This window comes from Myxine glutinosa, chromosome 10 (genome assembly GCF_964187855.1).
Source record: "Myxine glutinosa chromosome 10, kmMyxGlut1.1, whole genome shotgun sequence".
In the NCBI taxonomy this organism is placed as follows: domain Eukaryota; kingdom Metazoa; phylum Chordata; class Myxini; order Myxiniformes; family Myxinidae; genus Myxine; species Myxine glutinosa.
This window is the reverse complement of record NC_136270.1, coordinates 84,453,737-84,468,961: the sequence shown is the minus strand read 5'-3', so window position 1 is coordinate 84,468,961 and position 15,225 is coordinate 84,453,737. Positions and strand designations below refer to the sequence as shown.

Sequence of the window (15,225 nt, the reverse complement as noted above, 5' to 3'; positions counted from 1 at the left end):
GCCCCAGCATCACGTCTGCTTCTTGGGTTCTGTTATTGGAATATCCTGTGATAAAACTGAAGGGCCATGACCTTTATTATCCCCATCCAATTTAGCTTTCCCAACTCGACCATTTTTCTTTCTCGTTTCAATGTTTCCTCCCTTTCCTCTTTTCTTCTTTCATTCTGTTGATGTTTGTCCCACTCTCTGTTTCCCTTGGTAATCCTGGTTCCTGCAAGTATAAGAGGTAATGCTACAGGACAACCTCGAAGAAAAAAAAAAAAAGATCCTCCACGGAAATAGAGTCCAAACTGTACCTGGGGAAGTTTACGTGGCCTCGTCTTAGATTCTGAAGGATATAGGTAAGATTGTGGCGATTCCAAAATGGAAGTCCAATTGGGACACATTCTCAGTTCAGTGAAGTACCTTAAAGAAAATGCTGGAAACTTGGTTGAGATTTTTTTTTCTTTCTCCTTCCAAACTAAAGCTCACGTTGCAACTACAAATGTAGCATAAATTGATTTTGAAATATTTCCACAAGCCCTACCTGCCGAATTTGTTTCGGAAGTTTAAAGCGTGGATTCGGAGGAGGGCAATGATGTCCTGTTCATAGTTTTGGAAAAGTATTTTAAGGACAAGTAAAACAGCTTCCAGGATGTGAGGTTAAAAGTGTTGGAGGAATGTTTTTATCGATCCAAGATCGAGGCTCATGGAAGAGCAAGGTTCGAGATGAAAAGCGCAACACTTGAACACAAGGAAGGGCATGAAAATCATTGAAAAATAATTCCAGCTTTCTCAGGATAACCGAGAGGTAAGTGCTCCTGTTTGAGACATTGATCCTGGGTTTAACTCTTTGCGGCCGTAAACTCTGCGAATCATCCATCGGATGGAAGCTACACATTAAAGATCCCATGGTGTCCTTTCCCAAAGGTACGTTAGTTATCGCCGGCACGGAAGAAATTACAAATTCCTGTTACCCTCAGTTGAACGCCAGCCAGTTTGTGAAGGACATGGGCCAAAACCTTTCCCCGCTCTAGAAAATGGGGGATTTCGGGGCTGTTATAAAATAGTTGGACATTAATCTTAGCTGTCTATCTGATCAATTTGGTGAGGCTGTAAATGAAGTTCCCAACCTTTGTTGCTGATGAGTCCCGGTCAGTTTTGCTCGAAGAGGCCTGCATGGAGGTAGTAGCTTGATCTCGCGGGAGCCACCCAGAGATCACACTTCTAAGATGTTACCTCGCCTGACCTTGTGATATTATTAGGTACAGGCATTGGTTCAACCAGGGTGAGGGGCTCGAGCTTCCTCCTTGCCTCAAGTATCCCTCCTCTCCTCGTCATGCAAACAAGAAATCCAACCCCCACCCCCTTCCCCCAATACCTCGAGTAGACTATCCCTCGAGTTCCCTCCTGGTCCACGTAATGTAAAATGTGACCAAGTCCTCAACTCCCTCCCCCCTTCAATCCCCAAATCCTGAACCTCCCCTTCTCCCCAACCAAACCACACCCCCCCCCCCCAACCTCCCCTTATCCCCCGCCTCCCAACCTCCCTCCTCAACCCCCAACCCTCCACCTCCCCTCCCACAACCTCCCTCCTCCACCCAAACACAAATGCTCAAACCCCAAATCCTGAACCTCCCCTTCTCTCCAACCAAATCTCCCCTTATCCCCCTCCCAACCTCTCTCCTCTCCCCCCCCCCAAATCTTCCTCCTCCTCCCCCCCCAACTTCCTATCCTCTCTCCTCCACCCAAACACAAATGCTCGACCCCTTCCCCCACCCACACCACAACTCAACTCCCCCCTTCAAACCCCAAATCCTGAACCTCCCTTTCTCCCCAACCAAACCACCCCCCCCCCCAACCTCCCCTTATCCCCCTCCCAACATTCGTCCTCCACCCCCAACCCTCCACCTCCCCTCCCACAACCTCCCTCCTCCACCCAAACACAAATGCTCAAACCCCAAATCCTGAACCTCCCCTTCTCCCCAACCAAATCTCCCCTTATCCCCCTCCCAACCTCTCTCCTCTCCCCCCCCCCAATCTTCCTCCTCCCCCCCCCACCCAAACCTCCTATCCTCCCTCCTCCACCAAAACACAAATGCTCGACCCCTTCCCCCACCCACACCACAACTCAACTCCCCCCTTCAAACCCCAAATCCTGAACCTCCCCTTCTCCCCAACCAAACCACCCCCTCCCCCAATCTCCCCTTATCCCCAACGTCTCTAACCCCCCCCCAATCTTCCTCCTCCTCCTCCCTCAATCTGCTCCTCCTCCCTCCCCCCCCCCCCCCAAACGTCCTATCCTCCCTCCTCCACCAAAACACAAATGCTCGACCCCTTCCCCCACCCACACCACAATTCCACAACCTTCTCCCCACCCCCTTCCACAACTCCTTAACCACACGCTCATCATAACTGATCCTTTTAACAGTCCCATTGGTCATTTAACACCAAAATGAAAACTTATAGGGAGGGCATGGCAGTTGTGAATGAAACTTCACTGAGTAAGACTTTGGCTTTGCATAGAACCAACATCGCAGCTGAATGATATCGTTAATGTGTGTGGAAGGGATGTTCATGTTCCACACAAATGTATGTACGAAACGGTGTACTATTATGTAGATTGTTTGTAGGGAGTAGTGTCAAATTCCAAAATCTTCATATTTATCAGCAAAGATGTCGTGGTTTACTTAATAACATTAACTTAATAAAACATTTTGGAGTGATCAAGACAGCAGACCGTGGCTTCATACACCGCCTGGGTTCAATTTTTGCCTGATTGAAAAAAATTATAATTTTCCCGTTGGCCTGGATGAATTTGAGGCGACTTTTACCGAATAGTTTTTTCTCCCGAAGGAGCGTTTCCGCGTTTCAGGGTGGGACATACAGACGGAATTAGCCTATTATACATAGACTATAGACAGATGAATGTACAATGTCGTTGCACACTTGGATTGTGCTCAACATCCGCGATTTTCAATCCAAAGAGCACCTGGACGAGCGGAATACGTCCACTAGATGGCGGGAACGCCACGAAGGAACTAGAAAGGTTTTGGGGAGGGGTGTGATGGTTGATCCGGAAATGAAAGCTGCACAAATGAAAGGAAAACATTAAAACACAGTGAGTGGCGCGAAGCGCGATCATAACAGGCGGACAAAGCGTCCGCTCCTAATAGATCGACGGGCGATCATGTCCCGGGAACAGCTGGCGGAACAGCTGGAGGGCGCACAGATCCCTCTGCCTCGCTCGTCCCCAAGCCCGGGCCCGCTCTCGCCCCCTCGGTCCGTCGGTCGTACCGTACTTCGAGTCGGGACCCCGCCGAGACCGGGCGCGACCGGCGTCGCCAGTGCCCTCGCGCCGAGTGGCGGAGCCAGGGAAAGGCGATCACGACCCTCGGCCGCTTGGAAACGCACAAGGCAAAAAAAAAAAGAGAGAGAGTGCCAGGACGGAACCATCTTTACCCGCTTCGCCTCGGAGTCCGAGACAAACAAATCATAATAATTTTAATAATCACCCCGGTGACCCCGCGCCCCTCCTCATCACTCCACTGCTTCCCAGGTCACCGCCTGGAAGGTCTTCCGTGACCCCTTTGGCATCGAGGCAGCAGGTAACGCACGACACGGACACCGTGAACGACACGTTGTTTGAAGGACTTTGCATCGCCTCGTCGGTCGCTCCGTGGATCCGAGACACGTGTGTGCTCCTTAGTGACGCCGATTGTCCAAGCGAGGAAGTCACCGCATTAACGAGACATTCCCATAATAAACTCGCAATCTCTCCTGGTTCATGGAATCATTGTTTTCGCCAAAGTAGAGGTCCATTGTAAATGTTGGTAACTCGGAAGATCCTGTGACGTCAAGTGCAGTGACCTGTTTACCTAACACCATTAATGGTTTTGTCCATTTTTAATTGGGAAAGTCCTCCGTGTCTACAGGAAGGGGTAGATGGTTTGTAGTTACTGCGAGTGTTGCTAATTGCGCACAGATTGCTCGATGAACTTATTTATATATTTAATTGTTTGTGGTCTAGTTCTCGTGACGGGCTGACGGATGCTGTGGGAGGGGACGGGGCAACTCGCATTTGCATGGTCTTGATCGATGTAAATACTTCGTCAGATGCAATGCCAACAGGGGGGCGCTGCATGACGGAGCATGCCTGGCAGGTTCACACTCCACATTGACTGGTAGGTTAACACTCCCCATTCCCTGGCGGGTTAACACTCCCCATTGACTGGTAGGTTCACACTCCCCATTCCCTGGCAGGTTCACACTCCCCAATGACTGGTAGGTTCACACTCCCCATTCCCTGGTGGGTTAACACTCCCCATTCCCTGGCAGGTTTGCACTCCCCATTGACTGGTAGGTTCACACTCCCCATTCCCTGGCGGGTTAACACTCCCCATTGACTGGTAGGTTCACACTCCCCATTCCCTGGCAGGTTCACACTCCCCATTGACTGGTAGGTTCACACTCCCCATTCCCTGGTGGGTTAACACTCCCCATTGACTGGTAGGTTCACACTCCCCATTCCCTGGCAGGTTCGCACTCCCCATTGACTGGTAGGTTCACACTCCCCATTCCCTGGCAGGTTCACACTCCCCATTGACTGGTAGGTTCACACTCCCCATTCCCTGGCGGGTTAACACTCCCCATTGACTGGTAGGTTCACACTCCCCATTGACTGGTAGGTTCACACTCCACATTCCCTGGCAGGTTCACACTCCCCAATGACTGGTAGGTTCACACTCTCCATTCCCTGGCAGGTTCACACTCCCCATTGACTGGTAGGTTCACACTCCCCATTCCCTGGCAGGTTCACACTCCCCATTGACTGGTAGGTTCACACTCCCCATTCCCTGGTGGGTTAACACTCCCCATTGACTGGTAGGTTCACACTCCCCATTGACTGGTAGGTTCACACTCCCCATTCCCTGGCAGGTTCACACTCCCCATTGACTGGTAGGTTCACACTCCCCATTGACTGGTAGGTTCACACTCCCCATTGACTGGTAGGTTCACACTCCCCATTGACTGGTAGGTTCACACTCCCCGTTCCCTGGCAGGTTCACACTCCCCATTGACTGGTAGGTTCACACTCCCCATTCCCTGGCAGGTTCACACTCCCCATTGACTGGTAGGTTCACACTCCCCATTGACTGGTAGGTTCACACTCCCCATTCCCTGGCAGGTTCACACTCCCCATTTATTGACAGGTTTACACTCCCAATATATTGGCAGGTTCACACTCCCCATTGACTGGCGGGTTCACACTCCCCATTGACTGGTAGGTTCACACTCCCCATTCCCTGGCAGGTTCACACTCCCCATTTATTGACAGGTTTACACTCCCAATATATTGGCAGGTTCACACTCCCCATTGACTGGCAGGTTCACACTCCCCATTGACTGGTGGGTTCACACTCCCCATTGACTGGTGGGTTCACACTCCCCATTGACTGGCAGGTTCACACTCCCCATGTATTGGCAGGTTCACACTCCCCATCGACTGGCAGGTTCACACTCCCCATTTATTGGGAGGTTTACACTCCCCATTTATTGGCAGGTTCACACTCCCCATTGACTGGTGGGTTCACACTTCCCATTGACTGGCAGGTTCACACTCCCCATTGACTGGCAGGTTCACACTCCCCATTGACTGGTGGGTTCACACTCCCCATTGACTGTCAGGTTCACACTCCCCATTTATTGACAGGTTCACACTCCCCATTGAATGGTAGGTTCACACTCCACATTTATTGGCAGGTTCACACTCCCCATTGACTGGCAGGTTCACACTCCCCATTGACTGGTGGGTTCACACTCCCCATTGACTGGCAGGTTCACACTCCCCATTTATTGACAGGTTCACACTCCCCATTGAGTGGCAGGTTCACACTCCCCATTGATTGGCAGGTTCACACTACCCATTGACTGGCAGGTTCACACTCCCCATTGACTGGTGGGTTCACACTCCCCATTGACTGGCAGGTTCACACTCCCCATTGACTGGCAGGTTCACACTCCCCATTGACTGGCAGGTTCACACTCCCCATTGACTGGCAAATCCACACTCCCCATTCCCTGGCAGGTTCACACTCCCCATTTATTGATAGGTTCACACTCCCCATTGACTGGCAGGTTCACACTCCCCATTGACTGGCAGGTTCACACTCCCCATTGACTGGCAGGTTCACACTCCCCATTGACTGGTGGGTTCACACTCCCCATTGACTGGCAGGTTCACACTCCCCATTGACTGGCAGGTTCACACTCCCCATTGACTGGCAGGTTCACACTCCCCATTGACTGGCAGGGTCACACTCCCCATTGACTGGCAGGGTCACACTCCCCATTGACTGGCAGGTTCACACTCCCCATTGACTGGCAAATCCACACTCCCCATTCCCTGGCAGGTTCACACTCCCCATTGACTGGGGGGTTCACACTCCCCATTGACTGGTGGGTTCACACTCCCCATTGACTGGCGGGTTCACACTCCCCATTGTCATCAAATGTGCCTATTTTGCCCTTTGATTTTCAATCTTGAGTGGAGTCCACATTTCACCTGGTTCACATCACTACTCTCGATCTTCTTGCAAGCATCTTACCTTTCATCCTTCCTTCAATCACATCTTTTAACGAACTTTCACCTCACTACGTGCCCCCAATCCAGTATTTTTGCTTCTCCTAATCATTTCCACAACACACCTCTCCTGCCTTGACCATGTCCAACACCAAAACCCCCGTTTGTTTGACTGTGAGCAGGATATCTCAAAAAGTTATGGGCGGATTCGGACGAAACTCAGTGGACAGGTTGGATGTGTGACAAGGATGAATCGATTCAATTTTGGTGAAGATCAGGTTCCAGATACTAGAATTTAGTCTTGTCTGCTTAGTACTGTGTAGTACCTGACTGTCAGAGACTAATTGTCTGTCTAGTACCTGACTGTCAGAGACTGTCTAATTATGTCTAGTTAGTACCTGATTGTCAGAGACTGTCTAATTGTCTGTCTAGTACCTGACTGTCAGAGACTTTATAATTGTCTGTCCAGTACCTGACTGTCAGAGACTGTCTAATTGTCTGTCTAGTACCTGACTGTCAGAGACTGTTTAATCGTCTGTCCAGTACCTGACTGTCAGAGACTGTCTAATTGTCTGTGCAGTACCGGAATGTCAGAGACTGTCTAATTGTCTGTCTCGTACCGGAATGTCAGAGACTGTATAATTGTCTGTCTAGTACCTGACTGTCAGAGACTGTCTAATTGTCTGTCCAGTACCTGACTGTCAGAGACTGTTTAATCGTCTGTCCAGTACCTGACTGTCAGAGACTGTCTAATTGTCTGTGCAGTACCAGAATGTCATAGACTGTCTAATTGTCTGTCCAGTACCTGACTGTCAGAGACTGTCTAATTGTCTGTCTAGTACCTGACTGTCAGAGACTGTATAATTGTCTGTCTAGTACCTGACTGTCAGAGACTGTCTAATTGTCTGTCCAGTACCTGACTGTCAGAGACTGTCTAATTGTCTGTCCAGTACCTGACTGTCAGAGACTGTCTAATTGTCTGTCCAGTACCTGACTGTCAGAGACTGTCTAATTGTCTGTCCAGTACCTGACTGTCAGAGACGGTCTAATTGTCTGTCCAGTACCTGACTCTCAGAGACTGTCTAATTGTCTGTCCATTACCTGACTGTCAGAGACTGTCTAATTGTCTGTCCAGTACCTGACTGTCAGAGACTGTCTAATTGTCTGTCCAGTACCTGTTTAATTCTAATTTAAACTTGTATACCCTTTCTGCTGCTACTACCTTTCAAGGGAGACCATTCCACGCACGAACTAAATCTGACTGACTGAAAGACCCTTGCCTTACTACTGTCCCAACTCTTCTATTCTCCACTCTTTGACTCTGTCCCCTGGTTCTGTCACTGTCCAGTGTGCAGGAAAACTCTTTTCCACCTATTTTGGGTCTTTTCCACCTATTTTGGGTCTTTTCCACCTATTGTGGCCCTTTTCCACCTATTTTGGCCCTTTTCCACCTATTGTGGCCCTTTTCCACCTATTTTGGCCCTTTTCCACCTATTTTGGCCCTTTTCCACCTATTGTGGCCCTTTTCCACCTATTTTGGCCCTTTTCCACCTATTTTGGCCCTTTTCCACCTATTTTGGCCCTTTTCCACCTATTTTGGCTCTTTTCCACCTATTTTGGCTCTTTTCCACCTATTTTGGCTCTTTTCCACCTATTTTGGCTCTTTTCCACCTATTTTGGCTCTTTTCCACCTATTTTGGCTCTTTTCCACCTATTTTGGCTCTTTTCCACCTATTTTGGCTCTTTTCCACCTATTTTGGCTCTTTTCCACCTATTTTGGCTCTTTTCCACCTATTTTGGCTCTTTTCCACCTATTTTGGCTCTTTTCCACCTATTTTGGCTCTTTTCCACCTATTTTGGCTCTTTTCCACCTATTTTGGCTCTTTTCCACCTATTTTGGCTCTTTTCCACCTATTTTGGCTCTTTTCCACCTATTTTGGCTCTTTTCCACCTATTTTGGCTCTTTTCCACCTATTTTGGCTCTTTTCCACCTATTTTGGCTCTTTTCCACCTATTTTGGCTCTTTTCCACCTATTTTGGCTCTTTTCCACCTATTTTGGCTCTTTTCCACCTATTTTGGCTCTTTTCCACCTATTTTGGCTCTTTTCCACCTATTTTGGCTCTTTTCCACCTATTTTGGCTCTTTTCCACCTATTTTGGCTCTTTTCCACCTATTTTGGCCCTTTTCCACCTATTTTGGCTCTTTTCCACCTATTTTGGCTCTTTTCCACCTATTTTGGCTCTTTTCCACCTATTTTGGCTCTTTTCCACCTATTTTGGCTCTTTTCCACCTATTTTGGCTCTTTTCCACCTATTTTGGCTCTTTTCCACCTATTTTGGCTCTTTTCCACCTATTTTGGCTCTTTTCCACCTATTTTGGCTCTTTTCCACCTATTTTGGCTCTTTTCCACCTATTTTGGCTCTTTTCCACCTATTTTGGCTCTTTTCCACCTATTTTGGCTCTTTTCCACCTATTTTGTCGATACCCTTCATTATCTTAAAATTTTCAATGAAATCACCTCCTAATAATAATATTAGGTCCTGTCTCCTTCATCCGCTCCTCATAGTCCAGTCTAACTAGCCCTGGAATGAATCTAGTGGCCCTACCCTGAACCCTCGCTTTGGTAGCTATATCCTTCCTTGGATGTGGTGACCAAAACCGTACACTCACCCATGTATGCCATATATGCCAAACTCTGGTACTCACATTCCCATGTATTTCCAAACACTTATGACCTTCCCCTTTTCAAAAACCAGATTTTTTTTTTGCTTCCTCAAAAACTCAGACTATTCTCTCTTTCTTCACTTTTCTATCAATGCAGCTCTTTTATTTCAGGCCCGGCCTCGATGAGGACTATATAGTCCATGACTGAAGCCTTCAACATAAAAAAATAAATGCTGCCTTGCTTGTAACTTCTTTCAATTCGTTCTTCGACTCATTGTGCCTTGCACCGTTTCATTCCATTTTCTCCAACATCTCAAGAGTGACCGAAGGTTTCCTCGCCTTTCGACATCGATGTGAATGCAATGTTCCGCTAGCACAAAATATGTCACATTTTGATCATTCCCATCACTCATTTCCACGATATCCATCCCAATGCAACTAATTTTACTTTCATCTCCTTCATTAAAGTCCTTCTTTTTTTTTGTCCCATCAATTCTTTCAGTCCCACTTATTCCTTGAACCATTTCGAAGAAGCCGCCCCCAACACAACGAGGTTGTGCTCAGCGTCTGCATCCGCATCGGGATGCCGGACTAACAAAGTGTGTTTATGGGTTGCTACCACCAGCCAAAAACGCCAAAATCTGGGTTTCGATCAGCTACGCCGCCTCGATAGGGCATCCGTCATTGGCTGGGCTACACTTAGGTGATGATGCGGCCAGCAGGTGGAATCGGTGCTTGAAACCAAGTTGCTACAAGAAAGGATTTGTTTCTGCGCTCAAAAGGAACCCACTTGGCTCTGATTTTATCGTCTTGGGTTTGATTTCCAATGGAATGGGGATCTTTCCATAAACTATCGCCTGGGTAATTTGCATACGAGGTGTCCGAAGGGTCTCTTAAGCCGGTCGTCCTTTCCCTTAGCAATCGCTTGCGGACGTTGAAGTCGCCGTTGTGTCGTTCACAGAGACGAGGCCATTGTGTACACCGACAGCTTGCCTGAAATTCCTCTTGGCAGTCTTGGGCGCACAAAACTTCCACCAGCCGAGGGCACAACTCGGTAGGAATTGGGGCCGTTAAAACCACGATGGTTGTAGTTTATGAATATCATAACGAGGGTAATCAAGACGAACCACATGAGAGTGACCGTAGCATCATATTTTCCTGGTGAAAGTTATCAATGTACACCGAGCTGACTGGAGGATATCCGCACAAGTATCCTATTCCGTTAGTTCACTGCAGGGCTGGCATATTAGTGTATGTAATACAATTGCATTTTTCACAAATTCCATGATTGTGGGTCATAAATTGTGTGAAATGTCACATGATAAACTCCATAGAGGTAAAGTCTGTGGTTTGTGAGGGTAAAGGTAATGATTGGTTTTGTGCAGTTCTTGGGAAGTAGGTGTGAGTTTTCCCTGCAAGCTGTGTCCCAATCCTTTTTCCCACGTGCTGTGCATCCTGATCCTTTCCAAGCATGCTGTGGTCCCAATCCTTTTTCCCACGTGCTGGGCATGCCAATCCTTTTGCCCATGGGCTGCGTGCACATCCCAATCATTTTGCCCACGTGCTGTGCGGCCCAATCCTTTCCCCACGTGCTGTGCATCCTGATCCTTGCCAAGCGTGCTGTGGTCCCAATCCTTTTGCCCACATGCTGTGCATCCTGATCCTTTTCCAAATGCTCTATGCGCCCCAATCCTTTTTCCCACGTGCTGAGCAGCCCATTCTTTTTCCTGCGTGCTGTGTGGCCCAATCCTTTTCCCCATGTGCTGTGCATCCCAATCATTTTCCCCACATGCTGTATGTCAAATCCTTTGCCCACGTGCTTGGCATCCTGATCCTTTTTCCCACGTGCTGCGCATCCCAATTATTTTGCCCACGTGCTGTGCGGCCCAATCCTTTCCCCACGTGTTGTGCATCCCAATCCTTTTCCCCATGTGCTGTGCGGCCAAATCATTTTCCTTCATGCTGTGTGGCCCAATCCTTTACCCCACATGCTGTATGTCCAAATCCTTTTCCCCACGTGCTGTGCATCCCAGTCCTTTTCGCCATGTGCTGTTAGTCTGAATCCTTTTCCTCACGTACTGTGTGTCCCAGTCTTTTTCCCCACGTGCTGTGTGGCGCGATCTTTTTCCCCATGTGCTGTGCCTCCCAAAACTTCCCCCACATGCTTTTCCCCATGTGCTGTGCAATCCAATACTTTTCCCCGCGTGCTGTGTGTCCCAATCCTTTTCCCCACGTGCTGTTTGGCCCGATCATTTTCTCCATGCGCTGTGCCTCCCAATCCTTTTTCCCACTGGCTCCGCAGCCCAATCCTTTTGCCCATGTGCTGTGTGGCCCAATCCTTTCCCCATGTGCTGTGCATCCTGATCCTTTTCCAAGCATGCTGTGCGTCCCAATCCTTTTCTCCACATGCTGTGCGGCCCAACCCTTTTCCCCACGTGCTGTACATCCCAATGCTTTTCCCCACGTGCTATGTGCCCGTCTTTTCCCCACGTGCTATGTGCCCGTCTTTCCCCCACGTGCTTTGTGCCCGTCTTTTCCCCACGTGCGGCGCCTCCCAATCCTTTTCCCCACGTGCTGCACCTCCCAATCCTTTTCCCCACGTGCTGCGCCTCCCAATCCTTTTCCCCACGTGCTGCGCCTCCCAATCCATTTACCCACTTGCTGTGCGGCACAATCATTTTGCCCATGTGCTGTGTATCCCAATCCCTTTTCCCATGTGCTGTGCAGCACAATCCTTTTCCCCACGTGCTGTGCAGCACAATCCTTTTCCCATGTGCTGTGCCTCCCAATACATTTCCCCACGTGCAGTGTCCCAGTCTTTTCCCCACATGCTGTGCCTTCCAATCCTTTTCCCCACGTGCTGTGTCCCAGTTTTTTCCCCACGTGCTGTGCCTCCCAATCCTTTTCCCCACGTGCTGTGTATCCCAGTCGTTTCCCCATGTGCTGCGCCTCCCAATCCTTTTCCCCATGTGCTTTGTCCCAGTCGTTTCCCCACGTGCTGTGTGTCCCAATCCTTTTACCCACGTGCTGTGTGTCCCAGTCTTTTCACCACGTCCTGTACATCCCAATCATTTTCCCCACGTCCTGTACATCCCAATCATTTTCCCCACGTGCTGTGTCCCAGTCTTTTCCTCACGTGCTGTGCCTCCCAATCCTTTTCCCCACGTGCTGTACATCCCAATCATTTTCCCCACGTGCTGTGTCCCAATCCTTTTCCCCACGTGCTGTGTCCCAGTCATTTCCCCACGTGCTGTGTGTCCCAATCCTTTTCCCCACGTGCTGTGTGTCCCAGTCTTTTCCCCACGTGCTGTACATCCCAATCATTTTCCCCACGTGCTGTGTATCCCAGTCGTTTCCCCACGTGCTGTGTGTCCCAAGCCTTTTCCCCACGTGCGGTGTCCCAGTCTTTTCCCCACGTGCTGTACATCCCAATCATTTTCCCCACGTGCTGTGTGTCCCAATCCTTTTCCCCACGTGCGGTGTCCCAGTCTTTTCCCCACGTGTTGTACATCCCAATCATTTTCCCCACGTGCTGTGTCCCAATCATTTTCCCCACGTGCTGTGGTCCGTCTTTCCCCCACGTGCTGTGGTCCGTATTTCCCCCACGTGCTGTACATCCCAATCATTTTCCCCACGTGCTGTGTCCCAATCATTTTCCCCACGTGCTGTGTGTCCCAATCATTTTCCCAACGTGCTGTGTCCCAATCATTTTCCCCACGTGCTGTGTCCCAATCATTTTCCCCACGTGCTGTGCCTCCCAAACCTTTTCCCCACGTGCTGGGTATCCCAGTCGTTTCCCCACGTGCTGTGTATCCCAGTCGTTTCCCCATGTGCTGCACCTCCCAATCCATTTCCCCGCGTGCTGTCTTTTGTGTCGCAGTCTGTCCCTGCGTGTTTTATTTCCCTAACCGTGTCCCAGACCTTCTTTGTGTCCCTACCTGCCGATTTCAATGCCTTCGCTGCGTGCTGTGCCTCCCCAGACAGTGTCTCGGCGTGCTGCACATTCGGGACCTTTCTCCGCGTACTGTCTTCGACCTTGTACCTGCATGTTTTGTATTCCCGTGTGCTGCACATCCCGGACCGTGCCCTGGCGTGTTTGTTTGTCCCGAACCGAGTCTCTCCCCGTGTCTGGTTCGCGCTTCCGCATATATAGCGGATCACTTTCCCGCGTGCTGTGTCGCAGTCCGTGTCGTGTCCCCCAGACCATGTCCCCGCATGCCGCGTACGTCCCCGCGTGCTGCGCGTCCCGAAACGCTCGTCGCGCGCCGTTCCCGAGCTCGCGGTGTCGGAGTGCGCGCGAGGCGCATGGACGGCGTGTCACGTGACCGCGCGCGGATACTCCAACATGGCGCCCGCTGTGTGCGAGCGCTAAGCGCCGCGACCTAGGTCCCCCCCGGCGCAACGCGCGCGCCCAGCGCTTCCCAAATCCAATCGGCCCCGCCCGTCTTCTTCCACAGGGCTCCCCGAAAGAACCGCCGAGCCGGAGGTGCTCGCAGCCATGAAGGGCCGCCGAGGCAGGCCGCCGAAGCCGCTCGCACTAGGCCTCGGAGAAGCCTCGGTCTCGGCTGGCGGCGCCGGCGAGCTCAAGGCACGGGGACACCGCGGCCGCTCCTTGCCGCCGCGGGGAAGCGCCGCACAAGCCCGCAAGTCGACCAGGACGGGCAGGGTGGCCGCATTGCGCTCCAAGAAGCTCATTTCCAAAGTGGCCGGGGTGCGGGACAGCAGCGGCGAGGACGAGGAGGAAATCGAGGAGGACGATGAGGACGACGAGACCCTGGGCGACTACGATTCGGATTACCAGCGTGACATGGACTACATCGATGTGTTGGACGAAGCCATTGACGAGCAGAGGAGCTACGACAGCGACAGCAGCTTCCGCAGCCACGCGAGCAGCACAACAAGTAAGGCTCCGGAGTTTTTGACTTTTAAAAGTTTAACCCCAAAGTGGTCATTTGGGTCCAACTTGTTGGTTCTTAAGTGGTGCCGGTAATGATGTCCAGTGTGCGGCGCTGTGGGTCCACATGGTGATTGTTTGATTTGAAGCATTGACTCCCGAATCCCTTCCAGCCATAGGAATCGCAGGTCTTTGATTAGTACATTGGGTCGGTGGAGGAGACGTTCGACTCGTAGGGATGTCCGTGGATGGAACAATTGTTGGAGGATTTGTCTAATGTAATGGATGGATCCGTGAATTGAGTGATGAAAAATGAATCATTGGCTTGTTTGATGTTCCCATCTGAGCACTTAGCTCATGGACCTGGAATCCCGGGATCAAATCCCAAATAATACGTTGATTTATTCATCGTCTGCCAATGTCCTTGTAATTTTGATTTAAGGTTGTGAGTGTGTAGTTTGATGAAGATCTAATGAGTGTGTAATTTTGATTAAGATAGTGTGTGTAGTTTGATCAAGGTCTATTGAGAGTGTCATTTTCATTTAAAGTTGTGAGTGTGTAGTTTGATCAAGGTCTATTGAGTGTGTAATTTTGATTCACATAGTGAGTGTGTAGTTTGATCAAGGTCCAATGAGAGTGTCATTTTGATTTAAAGTTGTGAGTGTGTAGTTTGATGAAGATCTAATGAGTGTGTAATTTTGATTTAAAGTTGTGAGTGTGTAGTTTGATCAAGGTCTATTGAGTGTGTAATTTTGATTAAGGTTGTGAGTGTGTAGTTTGATCAAGGTCTAATGAGTGTCATTTTGATTTAAAGTTGTGAGTGTGTAGTTTGATCAAGGTCTATTGAGTGTGTAATTTTGATTAAGGTTGTGAGTGTGTAGTTTGATCAAGGTCTATTGAGTGTGTAATTTTGATTTATGGTTGTGAGTGTGTAGTTTGATCAAGGTCTAATGAGAGTGTCATTTTGATTTAAGGTTGTGAGTGTGTAGTTTGATGAAGATCTAATGAGTGTGTAATTTTGATTTAAAGTTGTGAGTGTGTAGTTTGATCAAGGTCTATTGAGTGTGTAATTTTGATTAAGGTTGTGAGTGTGTAGTTTGATCA

At 49.6% G+C, this 15,225-nt stretch overlaps 1 protein-coding gene across 4 annotated transcripts in view; it reads left to right on the top strand.

Moving 5' to 3' along the window:
* The first annotated feature begins 3,448 nt into the window (after window positions 1-3,448).
* The window catches only part of LOC137415117 (nucleosome-remodeling factor subunit BPTF), a 239,283-nt gene continuing 227,506 nt past the window's right edge, over window positions 3,449-15,225 (top strand). For all 4 annotated transcript variants that reach the window (XM_078785831.1, XM_078785829.1, XM_078785830.1 and 1 more), the window contains exons 1-2: window positions 3,449-3,587; window positions 13,685-14,128. In XM_078785831.1, the coding sequence (XP_078641957.1) occupies window positions 13,726-14,128 (403 nt within the window). In that variant the 5' untranslated portion in view covers window positions 3,449-3,587; window positions 13,685-13,725. The remainder of the gene's footprint in view (window positions 3,588-13,684; window positions 14,129-15,225) is intronic.